Below are 25,138 nucleotides of genomic sequence, written 5' to 3' on the forward strand. Positions count from 1 at the left end.
TAGATCTCCTTCACAGCAGTAGTTATTGTTTGGTAGATCTCCTTCATAACAGTAGTTCTTGTTTGGTTGATCTCCTTCATAACAGTAATTATTGTTTGGTAGATCTCCTTCATAGCAGTTGTTATTGTTTGGTAGATCTCCTTCATAACAGTAGTTATTGTTTGGTAGATCTCCTTCATAACAGTAGTTATTGTTTGGTAGATTTCCTTTAAAACAGTAGTTATTATTACTTGGATGTCCTTTAGAGCAGTAGTTATTGTTTGGTAGATCTCCTTCATAACAGTAGTTATTGTTTGGTAGATCTCCTTCATAGCAGTAGTTATTGTTTGGTAGATCTCCTTCATAACAGAGTTATTGTTTGGTTGATTTCCTTTAAAACAGTAGTTATTATTACTTGGATGTCCTTTAGAGCAGTAGTTATTGTAAGGTATGTATCTTTAAAATGCTACCTGATGTTTATTGGAGACTTGAGGCTATCAATTCCATGTTTAATGTATGTTTTGTTGTTTGTAATGGTGCTTAACAGTGTAAAATAGTGCTTAATGTATAGTTAAAGATTACCAATTTCAAGTGTAGTGTATAATTTATTGTTTCCAAAGTGGTATCACATCCTTTCCTACATAGTTCTATCGACCTTGATTTCTCCTCTAGACATTGGTAAATCTTATGAACAGTGCACTAGTCTTCTATATCTTTCTTTTTTGTCATTGCAACAACTTATTTTTATCATGTGACCAGTCTCCACAAATCCCGTTGTGCCTTCTATACTGGCACAAGTAGCTTCATCTACCATTGTAACACAATGAACACTTCCTCAGTTGACACTACAGTGTTCAGATGCTTATCAGTTATTTTTAAAGTGAATTTTATTTTTATTTATTTTCTTGCTTGTTTTCACATTTGGTTGGATTACTTGTTTGTTTCTTTTTTTTTCTTTCTAAAGTTCATGTGGAATTTGATATTGAATTTTGTTGTGGCATAAAGAAGTTCCCACTAACAAAGATGAAAAACATTTCACTAGTCTGCAGTGCATCAAGTTGCTGATGTTGGCCGAGGAGATTGAAGTGTTAATTTGGTGGAGGTTGGATGCTTTTCCTTGTTGTTTTCCTTTCTCCTTGTACCACACTTTTGATGTAGTTTATCTTAAGGAACAGAACAATTTAGGCTTGATTTTTCCTGATTTGATTTTTTTTATGAGTTTTGTATTCATGATTACATAGGTAACTGTTTCCTGCTCATTTCCTCTTTAACCCAATTTGCTGGTCACACATGCTTCCTTGTTTGTGAGTCTGTTTTGGTGGGATTTGTCATTAAGGTGGAGAAGTCCCTTTTCACTCCCACTCAGTACCTCCTTCATTTAGGAGATCCTTTTAATTCCCATCTTGGTTGGGCCCAGCTTTTCATTTTGACTTCTTGGTATGAAAAAAACAGGCTCTGGGGCCCTGTCATCACAATAGATGTACCATATTACTTTGTCTTTAATTGTTACGATCCACTGTCCTTTTGAGGAGATTGTACATGCAGGAATATGGATAACTCCCAATATGTTTGTTGCATATTATTTGCATGATATTGCTATATCCTAATTGGTCAAGTATTGTCTTCCACATGTGGGAATTCTCTAGATGTGTGTTTACCTTTAATTGGGGTAAGTTGACAGTTTGGTTTCACTTGTGTATCCTTCTATGTTTCTTTTCATTTCCAGATCCCATCTGGTGGCAATTTATATGAGCCTTTACTTCTTTCTAACACTCGCTGTGGAAAATGGAGTGTTTTTTTAAGATCACGCATAATGCATATCTGGTGATGTTTCTCAGGATATGCAGATACCCACTGCACTGTTTCTGGTGGATCATTTCTTTGAACCTTCCAACACTTTTCCCCATCTTTTTTTTATGGTGTATCTTGGGGTTCCTTGCCATTTCCAGTTCCCAGTAACTGGAGTGGTGGACTGTGGAGGCTTCCTCACAAATGGGTTTTGTCTAATTACAAAATCTCATAGTCATATGTACTCACTCAATAGGAAGAGAGCTATCATCATTATGCTGTGCATTATGGTACTGTATGTTATGGAAGGCACTTTCTGTAGATGATTTTGCCCAGATGGATTGCACTTAACATAATCAGAGGTATGCCAAGTTGCTTCCACTAGATGTTTTTGCGTGGGTAGATCTCACTTGACTATCTTTTCTTAAATGTGAGGCACTTTTCCTGAATGTTTTTGATAAGGTTGACCACATTTGTTGATTTTGCAAACTTTTGCAAGACCAGTCCCATGTTGTTTTTATCCTTGGACCATTCTTGGTATAATACATTGTGTCCAAGTTAATTCTCTTGGATATCTTCTGCCCACATGGTGTGCACTTTGGCTATTTGTATATGGTCCTAGCCATGCATTCTTTTAATTTCCACCCTGTGTTGTCTTTATTGCTCCAGAAGTAGCATTATATCTCCTTTTTTCTACATAGTATTTGTTTAACTCTTAGTTACTTGTTTTCGCACTTTCATCATCCCCTCCACCTTTCAAATGTGGGTTTCTAGCTATGAGGGGTGGGAGTATTACAGTTTTGGAAATAAAAATAATTTCTAACACTGAAAATGTATATCTGATTGGTACTCACCTACATCCCACACTTTCTTCTCACTAATTTGTCAGTGTTTTTGGGTTTGTATATGCCAATTCTTAAGAGTGAGTATTGTGCTGCAGTGGCAGAAGGAGTTACCTATGCTAGTATAGAAAGTATAATTGGACTGGTGGATAGTGGTCACATGATCAGAATATGTTGCTTGAGTGACCAAAATAATATTGGGGTATAAAATACTGGTGTGCTGCTTATACATTATCCAATGCCTAGAGGGCAAACAAAGGCTGAGATAGCTATGTGTGAGTGGTGGAAAGTACCCATCAGAAATACATTTTCAGTGTTAAAAAATGTTAACATCTAATGGTCTTTAACAGAGTAACATGATAATGAGAAACCACATTTCGAATGTATGATGGATATAATTTAACAAAATATAATTGAAAATACTTTGTTTTTAACAGTAAACCAGCCTTTAGAAGAACTGTGTTTTCACAACTTCAACTGTTAGAAGTATCTAATTGTCACTGTAGACCAATTATTAGAAGTACCATGTTTCACAATAGGCCAACTGTTAGAAGTATATGATTGTCACAGTGAGACAATTGTTAAAGTATTATGTTGTCACAGGGACCAGCTGTTAGAAGTATTCAATTGCCACAGAAGACTATTAGAAGTACCGTGTTTCACAATGGACCACTGGTTAGAAGTATCTAATTTTCACTGTAGACCAACTATTAGAAATACCGTGTTTCACAATGGACCACTGGTTAGAAGTATCTAATTGTCATAGAAGACTAACTATTAGAAGTACCGTGTTTCACAATAGGCCAACTGTTAGAAGTATCTGATTGTCACAGTGAGACAATTGATAAAGTATTATGTTGTCACAGGGACCAGCTGTTAGAAGTATTCAATTGCCACAGAAGACTATTAGAAGTACCGTGTTTCACAATGGACCACTGGTTAGAAGTATCTAATTGTCATAGAAGACTAACTATTAGAAGTACCGTGTTTCACAATGGACCACTGGTTAGAAGTATCTAATTGTCACTGTAGACCAACTGTTAGAAGTACCGTGTTTCACAATGGACCACTGGTTAGAAGTATCTAATTGTCACTGTAGACCAACTATTAGAAGTACCGTGTTTCACAATGGACCACTGGTTAGAAGTATCTAATTGTCACTGTAGACCAACTATTAGAAGTACCGTGTTTCACAATGGACCACTGGTTAGAAGTATCTAATTGTCACTGTAGACCAACTATTAGAAGTACCGTGTTTCACAATGGACCACTGGTTAGAAGTATCTAATTGTCACTGTAGACCAACTATTAAAAGTACCGTGTTTCACAATGGACCACTGGTTAGAAGTATCTAATTGTCACTGTAGACCAACTATTAGAAGTACCGTGTTTCACAATGGATCACTGGTTAGAAGTATCTAATTGTCACTGTAGACCAACTATTAGAAGTACCGTGTTTCACAATGGACCACTGGTTAGAAGTATCTAATTGTCACTGTAGACCAACTATTAAAAATACCATGTTTCACAATGGACCACTGGTTAGAAGTATCTAATTGTCATAGAATAACCATAATTATACATTTTCTGTACTTGTAATGTGTATATTTTGAACTCAGGTTTTTCGAAGGGTTGTAGAAGAAGCAGGAAAAGAACGGGGTATGTCACTCATTCCAGAAGTAAGTCTTAATGAAATTCTAAAGTATTTTCCTCAACTGCAGAATCTGAATGAGAAGCTACTCAGAGAACTTGAGGAACGAATAGAACATTGGTGAGTTGAATCTGTAGTCACTGAATATACCTGAAATTTCAGGCTTTAAATTAAGCTTTAAGAGCATATTTTATATTCATCTATAACTTACTTTTCGAGAGTTATAACTTGGACATCAGACTTCATAGTCCTGAAGTTATTGTGTTCTTTATCCTAATACAGACGTTTTTGCTGCACTCTTTACCTTTAATTTTTCTCCCATACTCTTTAACCTTCCCTTTTCTTGCTCATCAGTTATTTTTAACCAGTTACTGAAACCTTTGGTAAGTATCTCTGTTTCAGTGTTATAAATTAACTGTTTATTATTATCTGTTATTTCTTCAGTTAAGTAGAGGACCAATCAGGGGCAAATATGTATTTTGGAGAAGGGGGAGGAGATAGAAAATGTTTACAGTTGGGAAAAATTGACATTAGGTTGAGAATCACTTGTCTAAAATATTATCAGACTGGTGAGTTAGGTTAAAGTGACATTAGGTTGAGAATCACTTGTCTAAAACATTATCAGACTGGTGAGTTAGGTTAAAGTGACATTAGGTTGAGAATCACTTGTCTAAAATATTATCAGACTGGTGAGTTAGGTTAAAGTGACATTAGGTTGAGAATCACTTGTCTAAAACATTATCAGACTGGTGAGTTAGGTTAAAGTGACATTAGGTTGAGAATCACTTGTCTAAAACATTATCAGACTGGTGAGTTAGGTTAAAGTGACATTAGGTTGAGAATCACTTGTCTAAAATATTATCAGACTGGTGAGTTAGGTTAAAGTGACATTAGGTTGAGAATCACTTGTCTAAAACATTATCAGACTGGTGAGTTAGGTTAAAGTGACATTAGGTTGAGAATCACTTGTCTAAAACATTATCAGACTGGTGAGTTAGGTTAAAATGACATTAGGTTGAGAATCACTTGTCTAAAATATTATCAGACTGGTAAGTTAGGTTAAAGTGACATTAGGTTGAGAATCACTTGTCTAAAACATTATCAGACTGGTGAGTTAGGTTAAAGTGACATTAGGTTGAGAATCACTTGTCTAAAACATTACCACACTGGTGAGTTAGGTTAAAGTGACATTAGGTTGAGAATCACATGTCTAAAACATTGTCAGACTGTGGTGAGTTAGGTTAAAGTGACATTAGATTGAGAATCACTTGTCTGAAACATTTTCAGACTGTGATGTTAATGAGACTAGTACTACATTCATAGATCATAAAAACTTTTTATTTATGATGTGAAGCATTTATACTTGCTGGTTAGAATGATGAACAGAGAGTAAAATCTTGCAACATACCTAAAAGACACAGTCATCACAACATTAAAGAACTTACCATGACTAACAAAAATTGATTTTAAAGTGTAATTTTAACAACAATAAGCAACACAAAGATATCAAGAGCTTTAACAACAATAAGCAACACAAAGATATCAAGAGCTTTAACAACAATAAGCAACATAAAGATATCAAGAGCTTTAACAACAATAAGCAACACAAAGATATCAAGAGCTTTAACAACAATAAGCAACACAAAGATATCAAGAGCTTTAACAACAATAAGCAACACAAAGATATCAAGAGCTTTAACAACAATAAGCAACACAAAGATATCAAGAGCTTTAACAACAATAAGCAACATAAAGATATCAAGAGCTATAAAACTGCTTTTTCTGGTAATTTTCACATGACTTTTCAGGGAAGGAGATGTCTGGTGTAGTAGACAAAATGCCTGGTATGTATAAAGATTAAGGAGGTATCTAAATATTAAAATAAAGATCTAAATATTAATATCATACATTACTTATACAGTGAAGTAATTATAAGATGTAGACTCTGTCATACATTACTTATACAGTGAAGTAATTATAAGATGTAGACTCTATCACACATTACTTATACAGTGAAGTAATTATAAGATGTAGACTCTATCATACATTACTTATACAGTGAAGTAATTATAAGGTGTAGACTATCATACATTACTTATACAGTGAAGTAATTATAAGATGTAGACTCTATCACACATTATTTATACAGTGAAGTAATTATAAGATGTAGACTCTATCACACATTACTTATACAGTGAAGTAATTATAAGATGTGGACTCCAGCTTCTTTGGCACAGAAAGATTATCACATATCATATTCTATTACTGGTTGTAACAACATTTCAGTGATATTGTATTTTGTTTCTTGGTGTAACAACATTCTATTGAGGAAAGATGAAAGATTGTTGTGATATAAAAGAGGTTAGGTATAGTAAGTACTGTTAGAACACTATAATATAGATTTTGTGATATAAAAGAGGTTAGGTATGGTAAGTATTGTTAGGACATTATAATATAAATAGTTGTGATATAAAAGAGGTTAGGTATAGTAAGTACTGTTAGGACACTATAATATAGATTTTGTGATATAAAAGAGGTTAGGTATGGTAAGTATTGTTAGGACATTATAATATAAATAGTTGTGATATAAAAGAGGTTAGGTATAGTAAGTACTGTTAGAACACTATAATATAGATTTTGTGATATAAAAGAGGTTAGGTATGGTAAGTATTGTTAGGACATTATAATATAAATAGTTGTGATATAAAAGAGGTTAGGTATAGTAAGTACTGTTAGGACATTATAATATAAATAGTTGTGATATAAAAGAGGTTAGGTATAGTAAGTACTGTTAGGACATTATAATATAGATAGTTGTGATATAAAAGAGGTTAGGTATAGTAAGTACTGTTAGGACACTATAATATAGATAGTTGTGATATAAAAGAGGTTAAGTATAGTAAGTACTGTTAGGACATTATAAGAAGCATTCATTATCTCTTCATGTTCTCCACATCTTTTCCTGTGACCTATACTTCCTATCTCTTCATGATCTCCACTTCTTTTCCTGTGACCTATACTTCCTACCTCTTCATGATCTCCACTTCTTTTCCTGTGACCTATACTTCCTACCTCTTCATGATCTCCACATCTTTTCCTGTGACCTATACTTCCTATCTCTTCATGATCTCCACTTCTTTTCCTGTGACCTATACTTCCTATCTCTTCATGATCTCCACTTCTTTTCCTGTGACCTATACTTCCTATCTCTTCATGTTCTCCACTTCTTTTCCTGTGACCTATACTTCCATTCATGTGATTTCCTTTTCCTTCTTTATGATCTATACTTCTCTTTGTGTGATATGAACTTCTGTTCCTGTGATTTCCACTTCCCTCCTCATGATATCCAAATGATTAGACATGTTTGTAATGGAAGTCTAGATACTCAAATATTGTCACATGAACTATTAGAATAAAAATGAGTGTTTCTATGTTTTAAATATTACATCTGACTTCTCTGATTTTCATATTTACAACATGCTTACAAAAATTCACCTTCATGAAATTGTTTGATTTTAAAGTTCAGTGGTCAGTATTCTCCCTTCTTGTAATCTTGATTAAAGATTGCTTGGACGTGTGAAACACGTAATAGTATTTCAATATTTTTTTTTATATCCAATCATATGAAAAACCATAGTAGATATGAAATCATGTTTTAATACTAATGAACTCTGTATTTCATCCTCCTACCACATTTTCTAACAAGTCTTTCATCTTTGTCCCATATTTTCTAACTTTTTTATCTTTACACACTTCTCTCTGTATGGTCAGATTACTAGATTTTTCCACTCATCACACACTTCATGACAAAATAGTCATCAATTCTTTATCTTTACACACTTCTCTCTGTATGGTCAGATTACTTGATTCTTCCACTCATCACACACTTCATGACAAAATAGTCATCAATTCTTTATCTTTACATACTTCTCTCTGTATGGTCAGATTACTTGATTCTTCCACTCATCACACACTTCATGACAAAATAGTCATCAATTCTTTATCTTTACACACTTCTCTCTGTATGGTCAGATTACTTGATTCTTCCACTCATCACACACTTCATGACAAAATAGTCATCAATTCTTTATCTTTACATACTTCTCTCTGTATGGTCAGATTACTTGATTCTTCCACTCATCACACACTTCATGACAAAATAGTCATCAATTCTTTATCTTTACATACTTCTCTCTGTATGGTCAGATTACTTGATTCTTTTACTCATCACACACTTCATGACAAAATAGTCATCAATTCTTTATCTTTACACACTTCTCTCTGTATGGTCAGATTACTTGATTTTTCCACTCATCACACACTTCATGACAAAATAGTCATCAATTCTTTATCTTTACATACGTCTCTTTGTATGGTCAGATTACTTGATTCTTCCACTCACCACACACTTCATGACAAAATAGTCATCAATTCTTTATCTTTACACACTTCTCTCTGTATGGTCAGATTACTTGATTCTTCCACTCACCACACACTTCATGACAAAATAGTCATCAATTCTTTATCTTTACACACTTCTCTCTGTATGGTCAGATTACTTGATTCTTCCACTCATCACACACTTCATGACAAAATAGTCATCAATTCTTTATCTTTACACACTTCTCTCTGTATGGTCAGATTACTTGATTCTTCCACTCATCACACACTTCATGACAAAATAGTCATCAATTCTTTATCTTTACATACGTCTCTTTGTATGGTCAGATTACTTGATTCTTCCACTCACCACACACTTCATGACAAAATAGTCATCAATTCTTTATCTTTACACACTTCTCTCTGTATGGTCAGATTACTTGATTCTTCCACTCACCACACACTTCATGACAAAATAGTCATCAATTCTTTATCTTTACACACTTCTCTCTGTATGGTCAGATTACTTGATTCTTCTACTCATCACACACTTCATGACAAAATAGTCATCAATTCTTTATCTTTACATACTTCTCTCTGTATGGTCAGATTACTTGATTCTTCCACTCATCACACACTTCATGACAAAATAGTCATCAATTCTTTATCTTTACACACTTCTCTCTGTATGGTCAGATTACTTGATTCTTCCACTCATCACACACTTCATGACAAAATAGTCATCAATTCTTTATCTTTACATACTTCTCTCTGTATGGTCAGATTACTTGATTCTTCCACTCATCACACACTTCATGACAAAATAGTCATCAATTCTTTATCTTTACACACTTCTCTCTGTATGGTCAGATTACTTGATTCTTCCACTCATCACACACTTCATGACAAAATAGTCATCAATTCTTTATCTTTACATACTTCTCTCTGTATGGTCAGATTACTTGATTCTTCCACTCATCACACACTTCATGACAAAATAGTCATCAATTCTTTATCTTTACATACTTCTCTCTGTATGGTCAGATTACTTGATTCTTTTACTCATCACACACTTCATGACAAAATAGTCATCAATTCTTTATCTTTACACACTTCTCTCTGTATGGTCAGATTACTTGATTTTTCCACTCATCACACACTTCATGACAAAATAGTCATCAATTCTTTATCTTTACATACGTCTCTTTGTATGGTCAGATTACTTGATTCTTCCACTCACCACACACTTCATGACAAAATAGTCATCAATTCTTTATCTTTACACACTTCTTTCTGTATGGTCAGATTACTTGATTCTTCCACTCATCACACACTTCATTACAAAATAGTCATCAATTCTTTATCTTTACACACTTCTCTCTGTATGGTCAGATTACTTGATTCTTCCACTCATCACACACTTCATGACAAAATAGTCATCAATTCTTTATCTTTACATACTTCTCTCTGTATGGTCAGATTACTTGATTCTTCCACTCATCACACACTTCATGACAAAATAGTCATTAATTCTTTATCTTTACACACTTCTCTCTGTATGGTCAGATTACTCGATTCTTCCACTCATCACACACTTCATGACAAAATAGTCATCAATTCTTTATCTTTACATACTTCTCTCTGTATGGTCAGATTACTTGATTCTTTTACTCATCACACACTTCATGACAAAATAGTCATCAATTCTTTATCATAACACACTTCTCTCTGTATGGTCAGATTACTTGATTTTTCCACTCATCACACACTTCATGACAAAATAGTCATCAATTCTTTATCATAACACACTTCTCTCTGTATGGTCAGATTACTTGATTCTTCCACTCATCACACACTTCATGACAAAATAGTCATCAATTCTTTATCATAACACACTTCTCTCTGTATGGTCAGATTACTTGATTCTTCCACTCATCACACACTTCATGACAAAATAGTCATCAATTCTTTATCATAACACACTTCTCTCTGTATGGTCAGATTACTTGATTCTTCCACTCATCACACACTTCATGACAAAATAGTCATCAATTCTTTATCATAACACACTTCTCTCTGTATGGTCAGATTACTTGATTCTTCCACTCACCACACACTTCATGACAAAATAGTCATCAATTCTTTATCTTTACACACTTTTCTCTGTATGGTCAGATTACTTGATTCTTCCACTCATCACACACTTCATGACAAAATAGTCATCAATTCTTTATCTTTACACACTTCTCCCTATATGGTCAGATTACTTGATTCTTCCACTCATCACACACTTCATGACAAAATAGTCATCAATTCTTTATCTTTACACACTTCTTTCTGTATGGTCAGATTACTTGATTCTTCCACTCATCACACACTTCATTACAAAATAGTCATCAATTCTTTATCTTTACACACTTCTCTCTGTATGGTCAGATTACTTGATTCTTCCACTCATCACACACTTCATGACAAAATAGTCATCAATTCTTTATCTTTACACACTTCTCTCTGTATGGTCAGATTACTTGATTTTTCCACTCATCACACACTTCATGACAAAATAGTCATAAATTCTTTATCATTTTTTTGTAATTTCTTTATCACCTTTGCCACACATTCTGGTCTTGTGTACTAAAAGAGGAAGATAGAATGGCTTTCTTATATTTTTTAATTCTTATTCACAGGCCTGAGAATGGAAGGATATGTGATATTTTTGTTACCCTTGGACCATTTCTAAAGCTCTTCACATCATACTTCAGAGATTTGGATTATACAACAACTTTGATCGATGTGTGCCGAATAAAATATCCCGTTTTTGATTATGTGGTGAAGGAATTTGAGGTGAGTGAAACAAAGAATATAATGGTTAATAAAAATATAACAGTTGTTACTTAATATTTGTAATATGGGTGAGTTAATATGTAGAATCATGCATAGTCTTCTGTATAGATTAAAACACTTGATTTGTCTACTTTTGACCATCTTACCAGTTTTTTTCTTGGGCAATGAAGAATTGGTTGTAAGAACATTCCAGTGGTTTCAATGATAACATATTCTACCACTCAGATGATGTCGAGAAAACCCACTTGTAGAGAAATATATATGCAAAAACGGCTCGTTTGATTTGAGAAAATATTTTACATAGGAGAGCGAACAACGTTTCGACCTTCTTTGGTCATCGTCATGTTCACAAAGAAAGAAAGGGGTAACTGACCAGAAGCTGACCACATGTCATGACCATATGACAACCCCTTTCAAACATAAAAATAAAATCCTTAAGTGGCAACAGAAGACAATACAAGAAAGTGAAACCAGTAAAGTAACACGGTAAAGACAATTTATGAAAATACTAAACATAAAGTGAACAATAAATGTTCTGTGAACAAATATAAAATAAATGAAAAGAGTAAGTAGTAATAAAACAAATACACCGGAGTAAAATAAATAAAAAAACAATTCTGAGTTTTGAGATAAGTCCTTGCTTATCATACCAGGAAATCAGTGTTATTGAATTTGTATAATAAGTGAGTTTCATAAGAACCAGTTGAGAAGGGCAACCATAAGTTAGTGTGAGACAATCTTATCAAGATAAAATAATTAATTAAAGATTTGTTTTCTTGCAGTGAAATCATTTAAAAGTAAATCAGATTTCAATGACTTTTGTGATTTCTTTGCTTTTCTAGTTTCCCCGAGTGTTATGATTAATCCAGTCTTCTATAACATTATGATTAATCCAGTCTTCTATAACATTATGATTAATCCAGTTTCCGATAATGTTATAATTAATTCAGTTTCATTAACCTTGTAGGACAAGAAAACTGGTCTTGTGATATGTTAGTCAGTAACTTACATGTAGAATCTTAACTTTTGTAGGACAAGAAGACAGGTCTTTTGATACTTTAGTCAGTAACTTACATGTAGAATCTCATTTTTAGATGAGCCCTTGCTGCCAAAACTTGTCATTGTATAATTACATGCTCAAACCTGTCCAGCGTATTTCACAATACTGTCTTCTGCTGCAAGAGTACTTGAACCATTTACAGGACAATTCTTCTGATTATGAAGATACAGTTGCTGCCCTTCAAATCATGAGCCAAGTTGCAAGTGAAACCATAAAACATGAGGTAGGAAACTGCAGTCCTGCTGTAATATAGAGAATGTTATTTAAACTTGTGTGTAGTCACAACTTGTTGTTTATGTTGTGTGTGTGAGTGTGGTCACAACTTATTGTTTATGTTGTGTGTGTGAGTGTGGTCACTATCTGTTTATTTATCTTGTGTAGTATCCACTATTAGTAATGTTACTTCACATCTGGCTTCTGTGAAATGTTTAACATTATTGAGAAACAAAGTAGCTTGCCAGTCTTAGTGGCTTACTCAATATATTCTTGGTACAATTCATGATGTTTGGAAACAGATAGAAGTTATTCCTTTTTATTATGTGTTAGATTTTTACCAAAGGCTTTTGTTTGTCTGTAGTCTTTTCTGTTAGTATTGTCATAACCTTTGTCTTGTGAAGAATTCTCTTATAACACATTAAACTTCCCTTTTGATTTTCCAGGATAATATCAGCAAGTTGATATCTATTCAGAACAGTTTATGTGGTCATCACGAAGTTATTCGTCCTGGCCGGGTAAGGCATATTTAAATTTACAATCACACAAACAGATGTTTCTATATATTAAGTGTTATTCTGTTTCTTTGATGTTTTATTTTCTGTAAACTAACAGTTTGAAATATTCAAGATAACAACATGCTTGTAAAAGTATTTAAGTGTGGTACTTAAGTGCAACCTGCCAAAATGTTAGGGCTATAAACATGATTGCAGTGCCATATGAGAACTAATGTAGTACAATAATACTGTTTTTGTATGAAGATGTTAATGTCTGATTTCATAACTACTTTGTACAAAGAGAATGTCCTTTTTCATTTCAGATGTTTATAAAAGAGGGAGACCTCATGAAACTTTCCAGGAAGATAATGAAACTTCGAAGGTTTATACTGGTTAGTGATTCACTAACATTTTCTCAGTACAACAGATATTAGAAAAAACATTATGTTACAAATTCTGTACAAGTAATGATGAAATTCTGCTTCATAATACTGAATCTACGAAGTTAGTTCATGGTTTGAACTTTAGATGCTAACTAAATACCAGATGTAATGAAAGTTATATTCCAATTTTAACATCAAACATTAACTGTAATTAATGATCTAGTCTTATGATTGAAACTTAATGGAATTAAAAGTAGATCCATGTTTTAAAGTTAAGATATTATTTGCTTTTAATTTCAGTTTTTAAAGTACAAGTACTTGTCATTTTTTTTATACTTAGATTATTTTCAGTATTGAATTTTGATGAAAGTCTTTCTGATTAAAATTAATAATGTTTATTATATAATAGTTTGTAACTAAGTTCTGACCTTAACTCCAGATGTTCTCAGTACAACCTTATATAACTTATTTCTCTCTATTTTTTCATGTACTTTAGTTTAATGATAGCTTATGGTACATGAAGCAAGTTCAATATAATCTTTATCGAGTAAAACAAGAATTTCCTCTGGTTGGAATGAAGGTATCAATACCAATTCAACAGGACTATGAGAATGAATTTAACATCATTAGTATGACAAAGTCCTTTATTCTGTGTGCCAGGTAAGTAACAAGTTATTTATAAATATTTCAACAGCTACGAACATTTATAGTGGAACTTAGCAGAAAAATTAATAAAAGCTATGGAATACTGTTACAACATCACGATATCAGTTACCACCAGTTACATGCTGTTACAACATCACGATATCAGTTACCACTATGTACATACTTTTACAACATCACGATATCAGTTACCACCAGTTACATGTTTATACAACATCACGATATCAGTTACCACCAGTTACATGCTGTTACAACATCACGATATCAGTTACCACCAGTTACATACTGTTACAACATCACGATATCAGTTACCATCAGTTACCTGCTGTTACGACATCACAATATCAGTTACCACAAGTTACATGCTATTACGACATCACGATATCAGTTACCACCAGTTACATACTGTTACAACATCACGATATCAGTTACCACCAGTTACATGCTGTTACAACATCACGATATCAGTTACCACTAGGTACATGCTTTTACAACATCACGATATCAGTTACCACCAGTTACATGTTTATACATCACGATATCAGTTACTACCATTTACATGCTGTTACAACATCACAATATCAGTGCCACCAGTTACTGTTGCAACATCACCATATCAGTTATACACTGTTACAACATCACAATATTAGTTACCATCAGTTATGCACTGTTAGAATATCACCATGTCAGTTATCACCAGTAACACACTGTTACAACATTACAGTATCAGTTACCACCAGTTGCACATTGTTACAACATTAACATCTCAATTATCACTGATAAGATTTACACACCATTACAACATAATCACACCAACTATCGCTGCAGGTGTTACACACTGTTACAATATAATTACACTAACTATCACTTACAGGTGTGAAACAGTGTTACAATATAATTTGTTCAGCTCCCACTGTTAAGTATTATATGTTATTACAGTGTAACTATTTCAGTTACCACTGAAAAGTAATGCAGGGATTACATGTAACAAGATATATACATACATACAGAGATTATACACACCTTCAAATGCATGACATCAGATTTGCCATTGTTACACATTGTATACACATACATACAGAGATAATACACACCTTCAAATGCATGACATCAGATTTGCCATTGTTACACATTGTATATACATACATACAGAGATAATACACACATTCTAATGCATGACATCAGATTTGCCATTGTTACACAGAAGCTGTAATCTAAAGTAATTAATATAAATATTTAATTCATAATCAAATGTTTAAAAGCTGTTTGTTCTATTTTTATCAATCTTTATAAGACTTTTCTTCATTAAAAACACAACTGTAGCCACTTTTTAGAGATCTACATTTTTAATATGCTAGGTAGACAAAAAACAAGCATGTACATATATATGTCGGTGTTGGTACACTTCGTATAAAGTTGTTCATTTTTCCTGAGATAGTCCTAATTGTATCAGTTAAGAAAACACAGTTTCTGTTTCCACTTCGTCTACTTTCCCCATCTAAATACATATATTTTGAAAGTATTTCTTACCCTTGGTAATTTAGATGTTTATCAAATATGTTATTTTTTTTTGATGATCATAACATTTTATAAAAGTTGATGTAACTTATACTGGTAAAGCAATACAGCAGAGGAAACTGCCAGTATAACTTCCATCAACTTGTGTATAAACATGTTTAAAATGTATCAGACAGGATTAACTTGGGTCTTAAAATGTTTTCTGTAACAAAGTATAGTTTAGATGATAAGTGGTTTCGAGAATAAAATACATTGTATTTAATTATTGTGTTAACTAGCTCTCATAATAGGTTTTATTTAACTGTTGTGTTGTCCATATGTTTGTATCTCTAATAGTGTATTTAAATGTTGTCTTATCCACCTGTCTGTATCTCTAATAGTGTATTTAAATGTTGTCTTATCTACCTGTCTGTATCTCTTAATAGTGTATTTAAATGCTGTTTTGTCCACCTGTCTGTATCTCTAATAGTGTATTTAAATGCTGTCTTGTCCACCTGTCTGTATCTCTTAATAGTGTATTTAAATTCTGTTTTGATAATCTTTCTTTAGCTCTCCTGAAGAAAGATCTGAATGGATAAATGTCTTGAACAAAGCTATTGAAGAGAATGCTTGTAAACACAGCCCCATTATAAATGCTAAAAAGGTAAACTTGATTATTAGACATTCATGTAAAGAAAACATGGTGTTGTGGCTTTTGTTGATTATACATTGTTGCTGTCTGACACTTTGTGGGGTTTATGAACATGTAATCTTCAGAGATGTAATGCTTAGAAAATGATAGGATACAAATTCCTGTATTGCATTTAAAATTTATGTACCATTCAGTGATGTTGCTAGGATCCTCCCTCATAACTATATCTGTAAAACTTGGATGTCTAAAGATACTAAGCTAATCTTATAATCTGTTTGCTTAAATCATGTAAAGTGGAGATTTTTATGTCATTACTTGTCTGTAAGGCAGTTGGTTAGACAAATCTCGCTATATTCCAAAGGGATACGATGGTTGGTGTCAATTGATAAGAAAGACCTTTCTCTGATTGACTGTTGAGAAATGTCTGCCATCTCAGTTCCTCAAGAATGGAAGTCCAAAGGGAACACATCTGTCATTAATAAAGCTATGGTAACTGACCTGGTGAAACGGCAGTTTGGATAGATATAACAAAATTCAAATTATATCCCAGTTGATGCACACATTCAGTTCTCTTGTTTCCAAATGCTAAAAGCAAAGTTCTGTCCATTGACAACCTATAATGAGACCAGCCTTTCTGAGATTTCAAGAGAATGGGAGGACTTTAGTGGTTGTTAGGATAATGAGACCAGCCTTTCTGAGATTTCAAGAGAATGGGAGGACTTTAGTAGTTGTTAGGACACAAAATGCATGATGGGAACTTTGATGTGATTTAATAATTCTTGTTTTAACTTCTGTATTAACAGGTATTTACACCTGTTAGAGTTATTTTGATATTTCAAACTGCAGAAGGCTTCAAAATAGTGAATCGATGGTTGATTTATTTTACTGCTTCAGAAAAGAAAAATAGCACCTAGAGTCTACTTAAATATTGTTTTATTCAATTTCAACATGCAATACTGTATATTCACTGTTATAGACAAAGACTCTTTGGAAATGATACCACAATAACAAGGTTATAATACTGTTATAATCAGTTTTTAAACTAACAGTAAATAGAAGCTATAAATTAAATTACTTTTCATTCTATAGATAAAAACTAGAACAGAATATCATGTAAAGTAATATAAAAATATTCCGTATTAAAATTGTAAACATTAATGCTTTATATAAACTGGAATATTGAAGTTTTGTTTTCATAACTTGCATATAAGAAAAATCTATTTATTACAAATACTTTAAAAATGTGTGTTCTTGTTGAAATACCAGATAATGATCTTGTGAATGTGTGTTCTTGTTGAAATACCAGATAATGATCTTGTGAATGTGTGTTCTTGTTGAAATACCAGATAATGATCTTGTGAATGTGTCATCTTGTTGAAACACCAGATAATGATCATGTGAATGTGTCGTCTTGTTGAAATACCAGATAATGATCATGTGAATGTGTCGTCTTGTTGAAATACCAGATAATGATCATGTGAATGTGTGTTCTTGTTGAAATACCAGATAATGATCATGTGAATGTGTGTTCTTGTTCAAGTACCAGATAATGATCATGTGAATGTGTATTCTACGAAGTTTCATGATGTGAATGTGTCGTCTTGTTGAAATACCAGATAATGATCATGTGAATTTGATTTCTTGTTGAAATACCAGTTAATGATTATATGAATGTGTTCTTGTTGAAATACCAGATAATGATCATGTGAATGTGTGTTCTTGTTGAAACACTAGATAATGATCATGTGAATTTGATTTCTTGTTGAAATACCAGTTAATGATTATATGAATGTGTTCTTGTTGAAATACCAGATAATGATCATGTGAATGTGTGTTCTTGTTGAAACACCAGATAATGATCATGTGAATTTTATTTCTTGTTGAAATACCAGTTAATGATTATATGAATGTGTTCTTGTTGAAATACCAGATAATGATCATGTGAATGTGTGTTCTTGTTGAAACACCAGATAATGATCATGTGAATTTGATTTCTTGTTGAAATACCAGTTAATGATTATATGAATGTGTTCTTGTTGAAATACCAGATAATGATCATGTGAATGTGTTCTTGTTGAAATACCAGATAATGATCATGTGAATGTGTTCTTCTTGAAACACCAGATAATGATCATGTGAATGTGTGTTCTTGTTGAAACACCAGATAATGATCTTGTGAATGTGTGTTCTTGTTGAAATACCAGATAATGATCATATGAATGTGTGTTCTTGTTGAAATACCAGATAATGATCATGTGAATGTGTGTTCTTGTTGAAATACCAGATAATGATCATGTGAATGTGTGTTCTTGTTGAAATACCAGATAATGATCATGTGAATGTGTGTTCTTGTTGAAATACCAGTTAATGATTATATGAATGTGTTCTTGTTGACATACCAGATAATGATCATGTGAATGTGTGTTCTTGTTGAAATACCAGATAATGATCATGTGAATGTGTGTTCTTGTTGAAATACCAGATAATGATCATGTGAATGTGTGTTCTTGTTGAAATACCAGTTAATGATTATATGAATGTGTTCTTGTTGAAATACCAGATAATGATCATGTGAATGTGTGTTCTTGTTGAAATACCAGATAATGATCATGTGAATGTGTGTTCTTGTTGAAATACCAGATAATGATCATGTGAATGTGTGTTCTTGTTGAAATACCAGTTAATGATTATATGAATGTGTTCTTGTTGAAATACCAGATAATGATCATGTGAATGTGTTCTTGTTGAAATACCAGATAATGATCATGTGAATGTGCCGTCTTGTTGAAATACCAGATAATGATCATATGAATATGTGTTCTTGTTGAAATACTAGATATTAATTTACATGTTGAACTACTGAACATTGGTTGTTTTTTTCTTTATGGTCAGCAGCTAATCATGTGAATGTTTGTTTTTATTGAAATAATTTTTTCTTGTGAATATGTTGATGTATACAGTATGGAGATTTGATTGTTGACCTGGGAAGCAAAGCACCAGAATTGATACCTGATTCAGTTGTTACTTCTTGTCAGTTGTGTACAAATGAATTCAGTGTCACCTTTCATCGTCATCACTGTCAAGCTTGTGGAAAGGTTTGTGTAATTCTCTTCTGAGGTAGTGTTTTTTACACTAAGTGATATTTTGATGAAACACTAAACTAAAGAAGAGTTTCAATAGTAGTACATCCATACCTTAGTTTACTAATAGTAGTACATCCATACCTTAGATAGTTTACTAATAGTAGTACGTCCAAACCTTAGTTTACTAATAGTAGTACGTCCATATCTTAGTTTACTAATAGTAGTAGTCCATACCTTAGTTTACTAATAGTAGTACATCCATACTTTAGTTTACTAGTAGTAGTACGTCCATACCTTAGATAGTTTACTAATAGTAGTACGTCCATACCTTAATTTACTAATAGTAGTACTTCCATACCTTAGTTTACTAATAGTAGTACATCCATACCTTAGTTTACTAATAGTAGTACGTTCATACCTTAGTTTACTAATAGTAGTACATCCATACCTTAGTTTACTAATAGTAGTATGTCCATACCGTAGTTTACTAATAGTAGTATGTCCATACCTTAGTTTACTAATGGTAGTACGTCCAAACCTTAGTTTAATAATAGTAGTACATCCATACCTTAGATAGTTTACTAATAGTAGTACATCCATACCTTAGTTTACTAATAGTAGTACATCCATACCTTAGTTTACTAATAGTAGTAGATCCATACCTTAGTTTACTAATAGTAGTACGTCCATACCTTAGTTTACTAATAGTAGTACATCCATACCTTAGATAGTTTACTAATGGTAGTACGTCCAAACCTTAGTTTACTAATAGTAGTACATCCATACCTTAGTTTACTAATAGTAGTAGTCCATACCTTAGTTTACTAATAGTAGTACATCCATACTTTAGATTACTAACAGTAGTACGTCCATACTTTAGTTTACTAATAGTAGTACGTCCATACCTTAGTTTACTAATAGTAGTACGTCCATACCTTAGATAGTTTACTAATAGTAGTACGTCCATACCTTAGTTTACTAATAGTAGTACGTCCATACCTTAGTTTACTAATAGTAGTACTTCCATACCTTAGTTTACTAATAGTAGTACATCCATACCTTAGTTTACTAATAGTAGTACATCCATACCTTAGTTTACTAATAGTAGTATGTCCATACCGTAGTTTACTAATAGTAGTACGTCCATACCTTAGATAGTTTACTAATAGTAGTACATCCATACCTTAGTTTACTAATAGTAGTACGTCCATACCTTAGTTTACTAATAGTAGTACATCCATACCTTAGATAGTTTACTAATAGTAGTACATCCATACCTTAGTTTACTAATAGTAGTACGTCCATACCTTAGATAGTTTACTAATAGTAGTACAGTACATCCATACCTTAGTTTACTAATAGTAGTACATCCATACCTTAGTTTACTAATAGTAGTACATCCATACCTTAGTTTACTAACAGTAGTACATCCATACCTTAGTTTACTAATAGTAGTACATCCATACCTTAGTTTACTAATAGTAGTATGTCCATACCGTAGTTTACTAATAGTAGTACGTCCATACCTTAGATAGTTTACTAATAGTAGTACATCCATACCTTAGTTTACTAATAGTAGTACGTCCATACCTTAGTTTACTAATAGTAGTACATCCATACCTTAGATAGTTTACTAATAGTAGTACATCCATACCTTAGTTTACTAATAGTAGTACGTCCATACCTTAGATAGTTTACTAATAGTAGTACAGTACATCCATACCTTAGTTTACTAATAGTAGTACATCCATACCTTAGTTTACTAATAGTAGTACATCCATACCTTAGTTTACTAACAGTAGTACATCCATACCTTAGATAGTTTACTAATGTTAAAGAATGTTTATTTGTATAATTAATACTGGGAACTGAAGTAGGTAGTGAAATTCCATGAAGGTATTTGTTTTATATATATTATGGTGTTGTGGTTTTCCATTTCAAGAAGTAAGTGTAATTTAAACAAAACAGTGGAATATGGCAGTGTGGGTCTCGTGATGTGACATGTTTTCAAGCTATAGAAGCAAGAACTATTGACCTAATTATGTTGTTATAAATAAGAGAGCAGCATGGTTCTTCATGCACTGCCCACAGGTCAGTATTTATTGGTTCTGGTTTTGAATTCCAACAGGATCAATAACATTGTGTCTTGTTGAGTAGGATGTAATTGGAAGAGAAGGAAATATGTGGTAATAAAAAAAAATTGGTTAATGATTTAATAAAGGAACTAATTCATCTTTTATGTAATGTTGTTAAGTGAAGACTGGTATGAAACGTTTTGTTGATGTTGCTAAAGAAAGGTTACCTCAGTTAAGAAAACTTTGAGAAATTATTACTAAAAATGAAGAAATAGCAGTGGATAACCTTCTAGATGTCTCTAATGTATAGTTATATTCCAGAGAAATCTCTCAGGTCTAATATTGGAGCAATAGATATAACAATGTGTTCCAGAATGAGTATAGTACAATAATGTGTTATATTTTGTGTAGGTTGTCATTGTCCTTCCATGTTGGACTATAGTACTAAATGTGTTTTATTTTGTGTAGGTTGTCATTGTCCTTCCATGTTGGACTATAGTACCAAATGTGTTTTATTTTGTGTAGGTTGTCATTGTCCTTCCATGTTGGACTATAGTACTAAATGTGTTTTATTTTGTGTAGGTTGTCATTGTCCTTCCATGTTGGACTATAGTACCAAATGTGTTTTATTTTGTGTAGGTTGTCATTTTCCTTTCATGTTGGACTATAGTACTAAATGTGTTTTATTTTGTGTAGGTTGTCATTGTCCTTCCATGTTGGACTATAGTACTAAATGTGTTTTATTTTGTGTAGGTTGTCATTTTCCTTCCATGTTGGACTATAGTACTAAATGTGTTTTATTTTGTGTAGGTTGTCATTGTTCTTCCATGTTGGACTATAGTACAATAATGGGTTTTATTTTGTGTAGGTTGTCATTTTCCTTCCATGTTGGACTCTAGTACTAAATGTGTTTTATTTTGTGTAGCTTGTCATTGTCCTTTCATGTTGGACTATAGTACAATAATGGGTTTTATTTTGTGTAGGTTGTCATTGTCCTTCCATGTTGGACTATATTACAATAATGTGTTATATTGTGTGTAGGTTGTCATTGTTCTTCCATGTTGGACTATAGTACTAAATGTGTTATATTTTGTGTAGGCTCATTGTCCTTCCATGTTGGACTACAGTACTAAATGTGTTTTATTTTGTGTAGGCTGTCATTGTCCTTCCATGTTGGACTATAGTACAATAATGTGTTTTATTTTGTGTAGGTTGTCATTGTCCTTCCATGTTGGACTATGGTACTAAATGTGTTTTATTTTGTGTGGGTTGTCATTGTCCTTCCATGTTGGACTATAGTACAATAATGTGTTATATTTTGCGTACGTTGTTATCGTCCTTCCATGTTAGACTATAGTACAATAATGTGTTATATTTTGTGTAGGATGTCATTGTCCTTTCATGTTAGACTATAGTACTATAACGTGTTTTATTTTGTCTAGGCTGTCATTGTCCTTCCATGTTGGACTATAGTACAATAATGTGTTATATTTTGTGTAGGTTGTCATTGTCCTTCCATGTTGGACTATAGTACAATAATGTGTTTTATTTTGTGTAGGTTGTCATTGTCCTTCCATGTTGGACTATAGTACTAAATGTGTTTTATTTTGCCTAGGCTATCATTGTTCTTCCATGTTAGACTATAGTACTATAACGTGTTTTATTTTGCCTAGGCTGTCATTGTTCTTCCATGTTAGACTATAGTACTATGACGTGTTCTATTTTTATTAGGTTGTGTGTTCTGCCTGTTCAGCCAATGGGGCTCCGCTTTCTTATTTAGGGTTGAAAACAGCAAGAGTTTGTGATGAATGTTTTCCAAAACTTCATAAAGGTAGATGGTTTCAACTTTTTAACATTGTAGTTTTGTATATTTGGTCAACAATCTTACAAAGAGCAAGGTGAAATGATTTTCCAAACCATTAGTGTTCATTTGTATCATAGTAAAGTTACAGATTTGCTTTTTATTTGTTTAAGTTGTTTGTTCGATTCCATATGACACCTTCTACTGCAATTAATTTTACTTGTACAGGGTTTTCAGAAAGTCACTGTGCACTTACATATTTATTAACAGATATGTTTCAATATAGAATACAGGAGGTAAATATGAATGACAATTATAAACAATGTTGAAAGTGATCCCCGTTGGCATCAATACAGGCTTGGATCCTTCTTATTTTGTTTCTAAACACCACTATCAGTTGCTGGCTTGAAATAGACTGAATAAACATATGATTACAAAACTGCACAGGAACTTTCCGAACACCCTGTACATTGATTGACATTTTTGTAGGAATTTATCAAAATGTGTATGATTTAGTTTTGTTTATTGTTTGTATTTGTGAGAAATGTATCATATTGTTCTCTGTTTGAATAAATTAATTAATATTTTGCTCTTACAGTTCTTTTATTGATCATTTTTATTATTAGTGCTATTTAGTCAAAATAACTTGAGAATGTTTCTTAGTGTTCATTGTCCAGAAGTAAAACATTTAGTAGCTACATATTACTAACATTAGGCCTAAGAAATGATGTTTGAATATAAATTTCTCTTTTATAGATTATATGTGGCATTTCACTTATATCTAGTACTTTGTGAAAACACATGTACACTATTTTACAGCATAAACTAACTAGTTGAACTGATAACCAATCAATGATCAAGTCTAGTCTCACCTAACATAAGTTTCAAAGAAGAAAAGATTCATGACATAAACATGAATTTTATTATAAAGTATTAGAAATTAGTATTATATATTCTTTGGTGATAATTAAGTGACTTTAAGTTATCAGAAATTCAAAGGGTGTCTCTTAGTGATGAGAGTATGTGACAACCATCGCAACATGCCAGTAAGTAAAGGATGTGTTGAGGACAAAAAAGTGAAGGTTCTATGAAACAGTGGTGCAGTTATACAACAGTGAGAACCAGTCTAGTATCTGATGGCCAAATGATAGGCAAAGCACATCTGTGTGTGCTAAGACAGTGAGAATAATTTTGCTATGGATAACTAAGCTGAATAGTGCATATTATTGAGGTCATGTCTATCGAGGAAAAATGATAAGAATTAGTGATGAGAAAATATGAGTTAGTATAAATTTGAAGGAAGTGCAGAAGAAAACCCTTAACTATAGAAATTTAAGGACAGTGCCTAGAGGAAGTCAAGCATAAGACAAAAAGGAAAGAGACTTGCAAAATAGAGGACCATACATATCAAAACAATTTTATTTTGGAAAGCCAAACCTAATCAGAAACACTTCTATGACAAGAAAGCCAATGGTTGATGACACAAGGTTGGAAAAAATACTTTAGTTCTGCTTCCTGCAGCAACAACAAAGGAAAGGACCTTTCACAATACAGGATTGGTCCACAGAATGCACTATGAAGCAAACGTTGATGGAGCAACCATGGTCTACCACACCAAAATGTTGAAGAGGTACTGTGAAAGAGAAAAAAATCTTAATGGTGCAACTATTTATGTACAGATGAACATGGAAGATGTGGCTGCTATGGAAGCAGAACCTGAAGACAGTGAA

The 25,138-nt window shown here is 32.7% G+C and overlaps 1 protein-coding gene across 3 annotated transcripts in view; it reads left to right on the plus strand.

The window, feature by feature from the left end:
• The first annotated feature begins 3,448 nt into the window (after nucleotides 1–3,448).
• The window catches only part of LOC143256384 (FYVE, RhoGEF and PH domain-containing protein 6-like), a 36,621-nt gene continuing 14,931 nt past the window's right edge, over nucleotides 3,449–25,138 (plus strand). For 2 of the 3 annotated variants that reach the window (XM_076513562.1, XM_076513561.1), the window contains exons 1-10: nucleotides 3,449–3,547; nucleotides 4,229–4,380; nucleotides 11,328–11,484; nucleotides 12,579–12,767; nucleotides 13,204–13,275; nucleotides 13,578–13,646; nucleotides 14,134–14,297; nucleotides 16,368–16,461; nucleotides 19,410–19,544; nucleotides 23,339–23,438. In XM_076513562.1, coding sequence (XP_076369677.1) covers nucleotides 3,464–3,547; nucleotides 4,229–4,380; nucleotides 11,328–11,484; nucleotides 12,579–12,767; nucleotides 13,204–13,275; nucleotides 13,578–13,646; nucleotides 14,134–14,297; nucleotides 16,368–16,461; nucleotides 19,410–19,544; nucleotides 23,339–23,438 — 1,216 coding nt within the window. In that variant the 5' untranslated portion in view covers nucleotides 3,449–3,463. The remainder of the gene's footprint in view (nucleotides 3,548–4,228; nucleotides 4,381–11,327; nucleotides 11,485–12,578; nucleotides 12,768–13,203; nucleotides 13,276–13,577; nucleotides 13,647–14,133; nucleotides 14,298–16,367; nucleotides 16,462–19,409; nucleotides 19,545–23,338; nucleotides 23,439–25,138) is intronic. The other variant, XM_076513563.1, reaches the window with a different exon arrangement.

This window comes from Tachypleus tridentatus, chromosome 7 (genome assembly GCF_004210375.1).
Source record: "Tachypleus tridentatus isolate NWPU-2018 chromosome 7, ASM421037v1, whole genome shotgun sequence".
Lineage (NCBI taxonomy): Eukaryota > Metazoa > Arthropoda > Merostomata > Xiphosura > Limulidae > Tachypleus > Tachypleus tridentatus.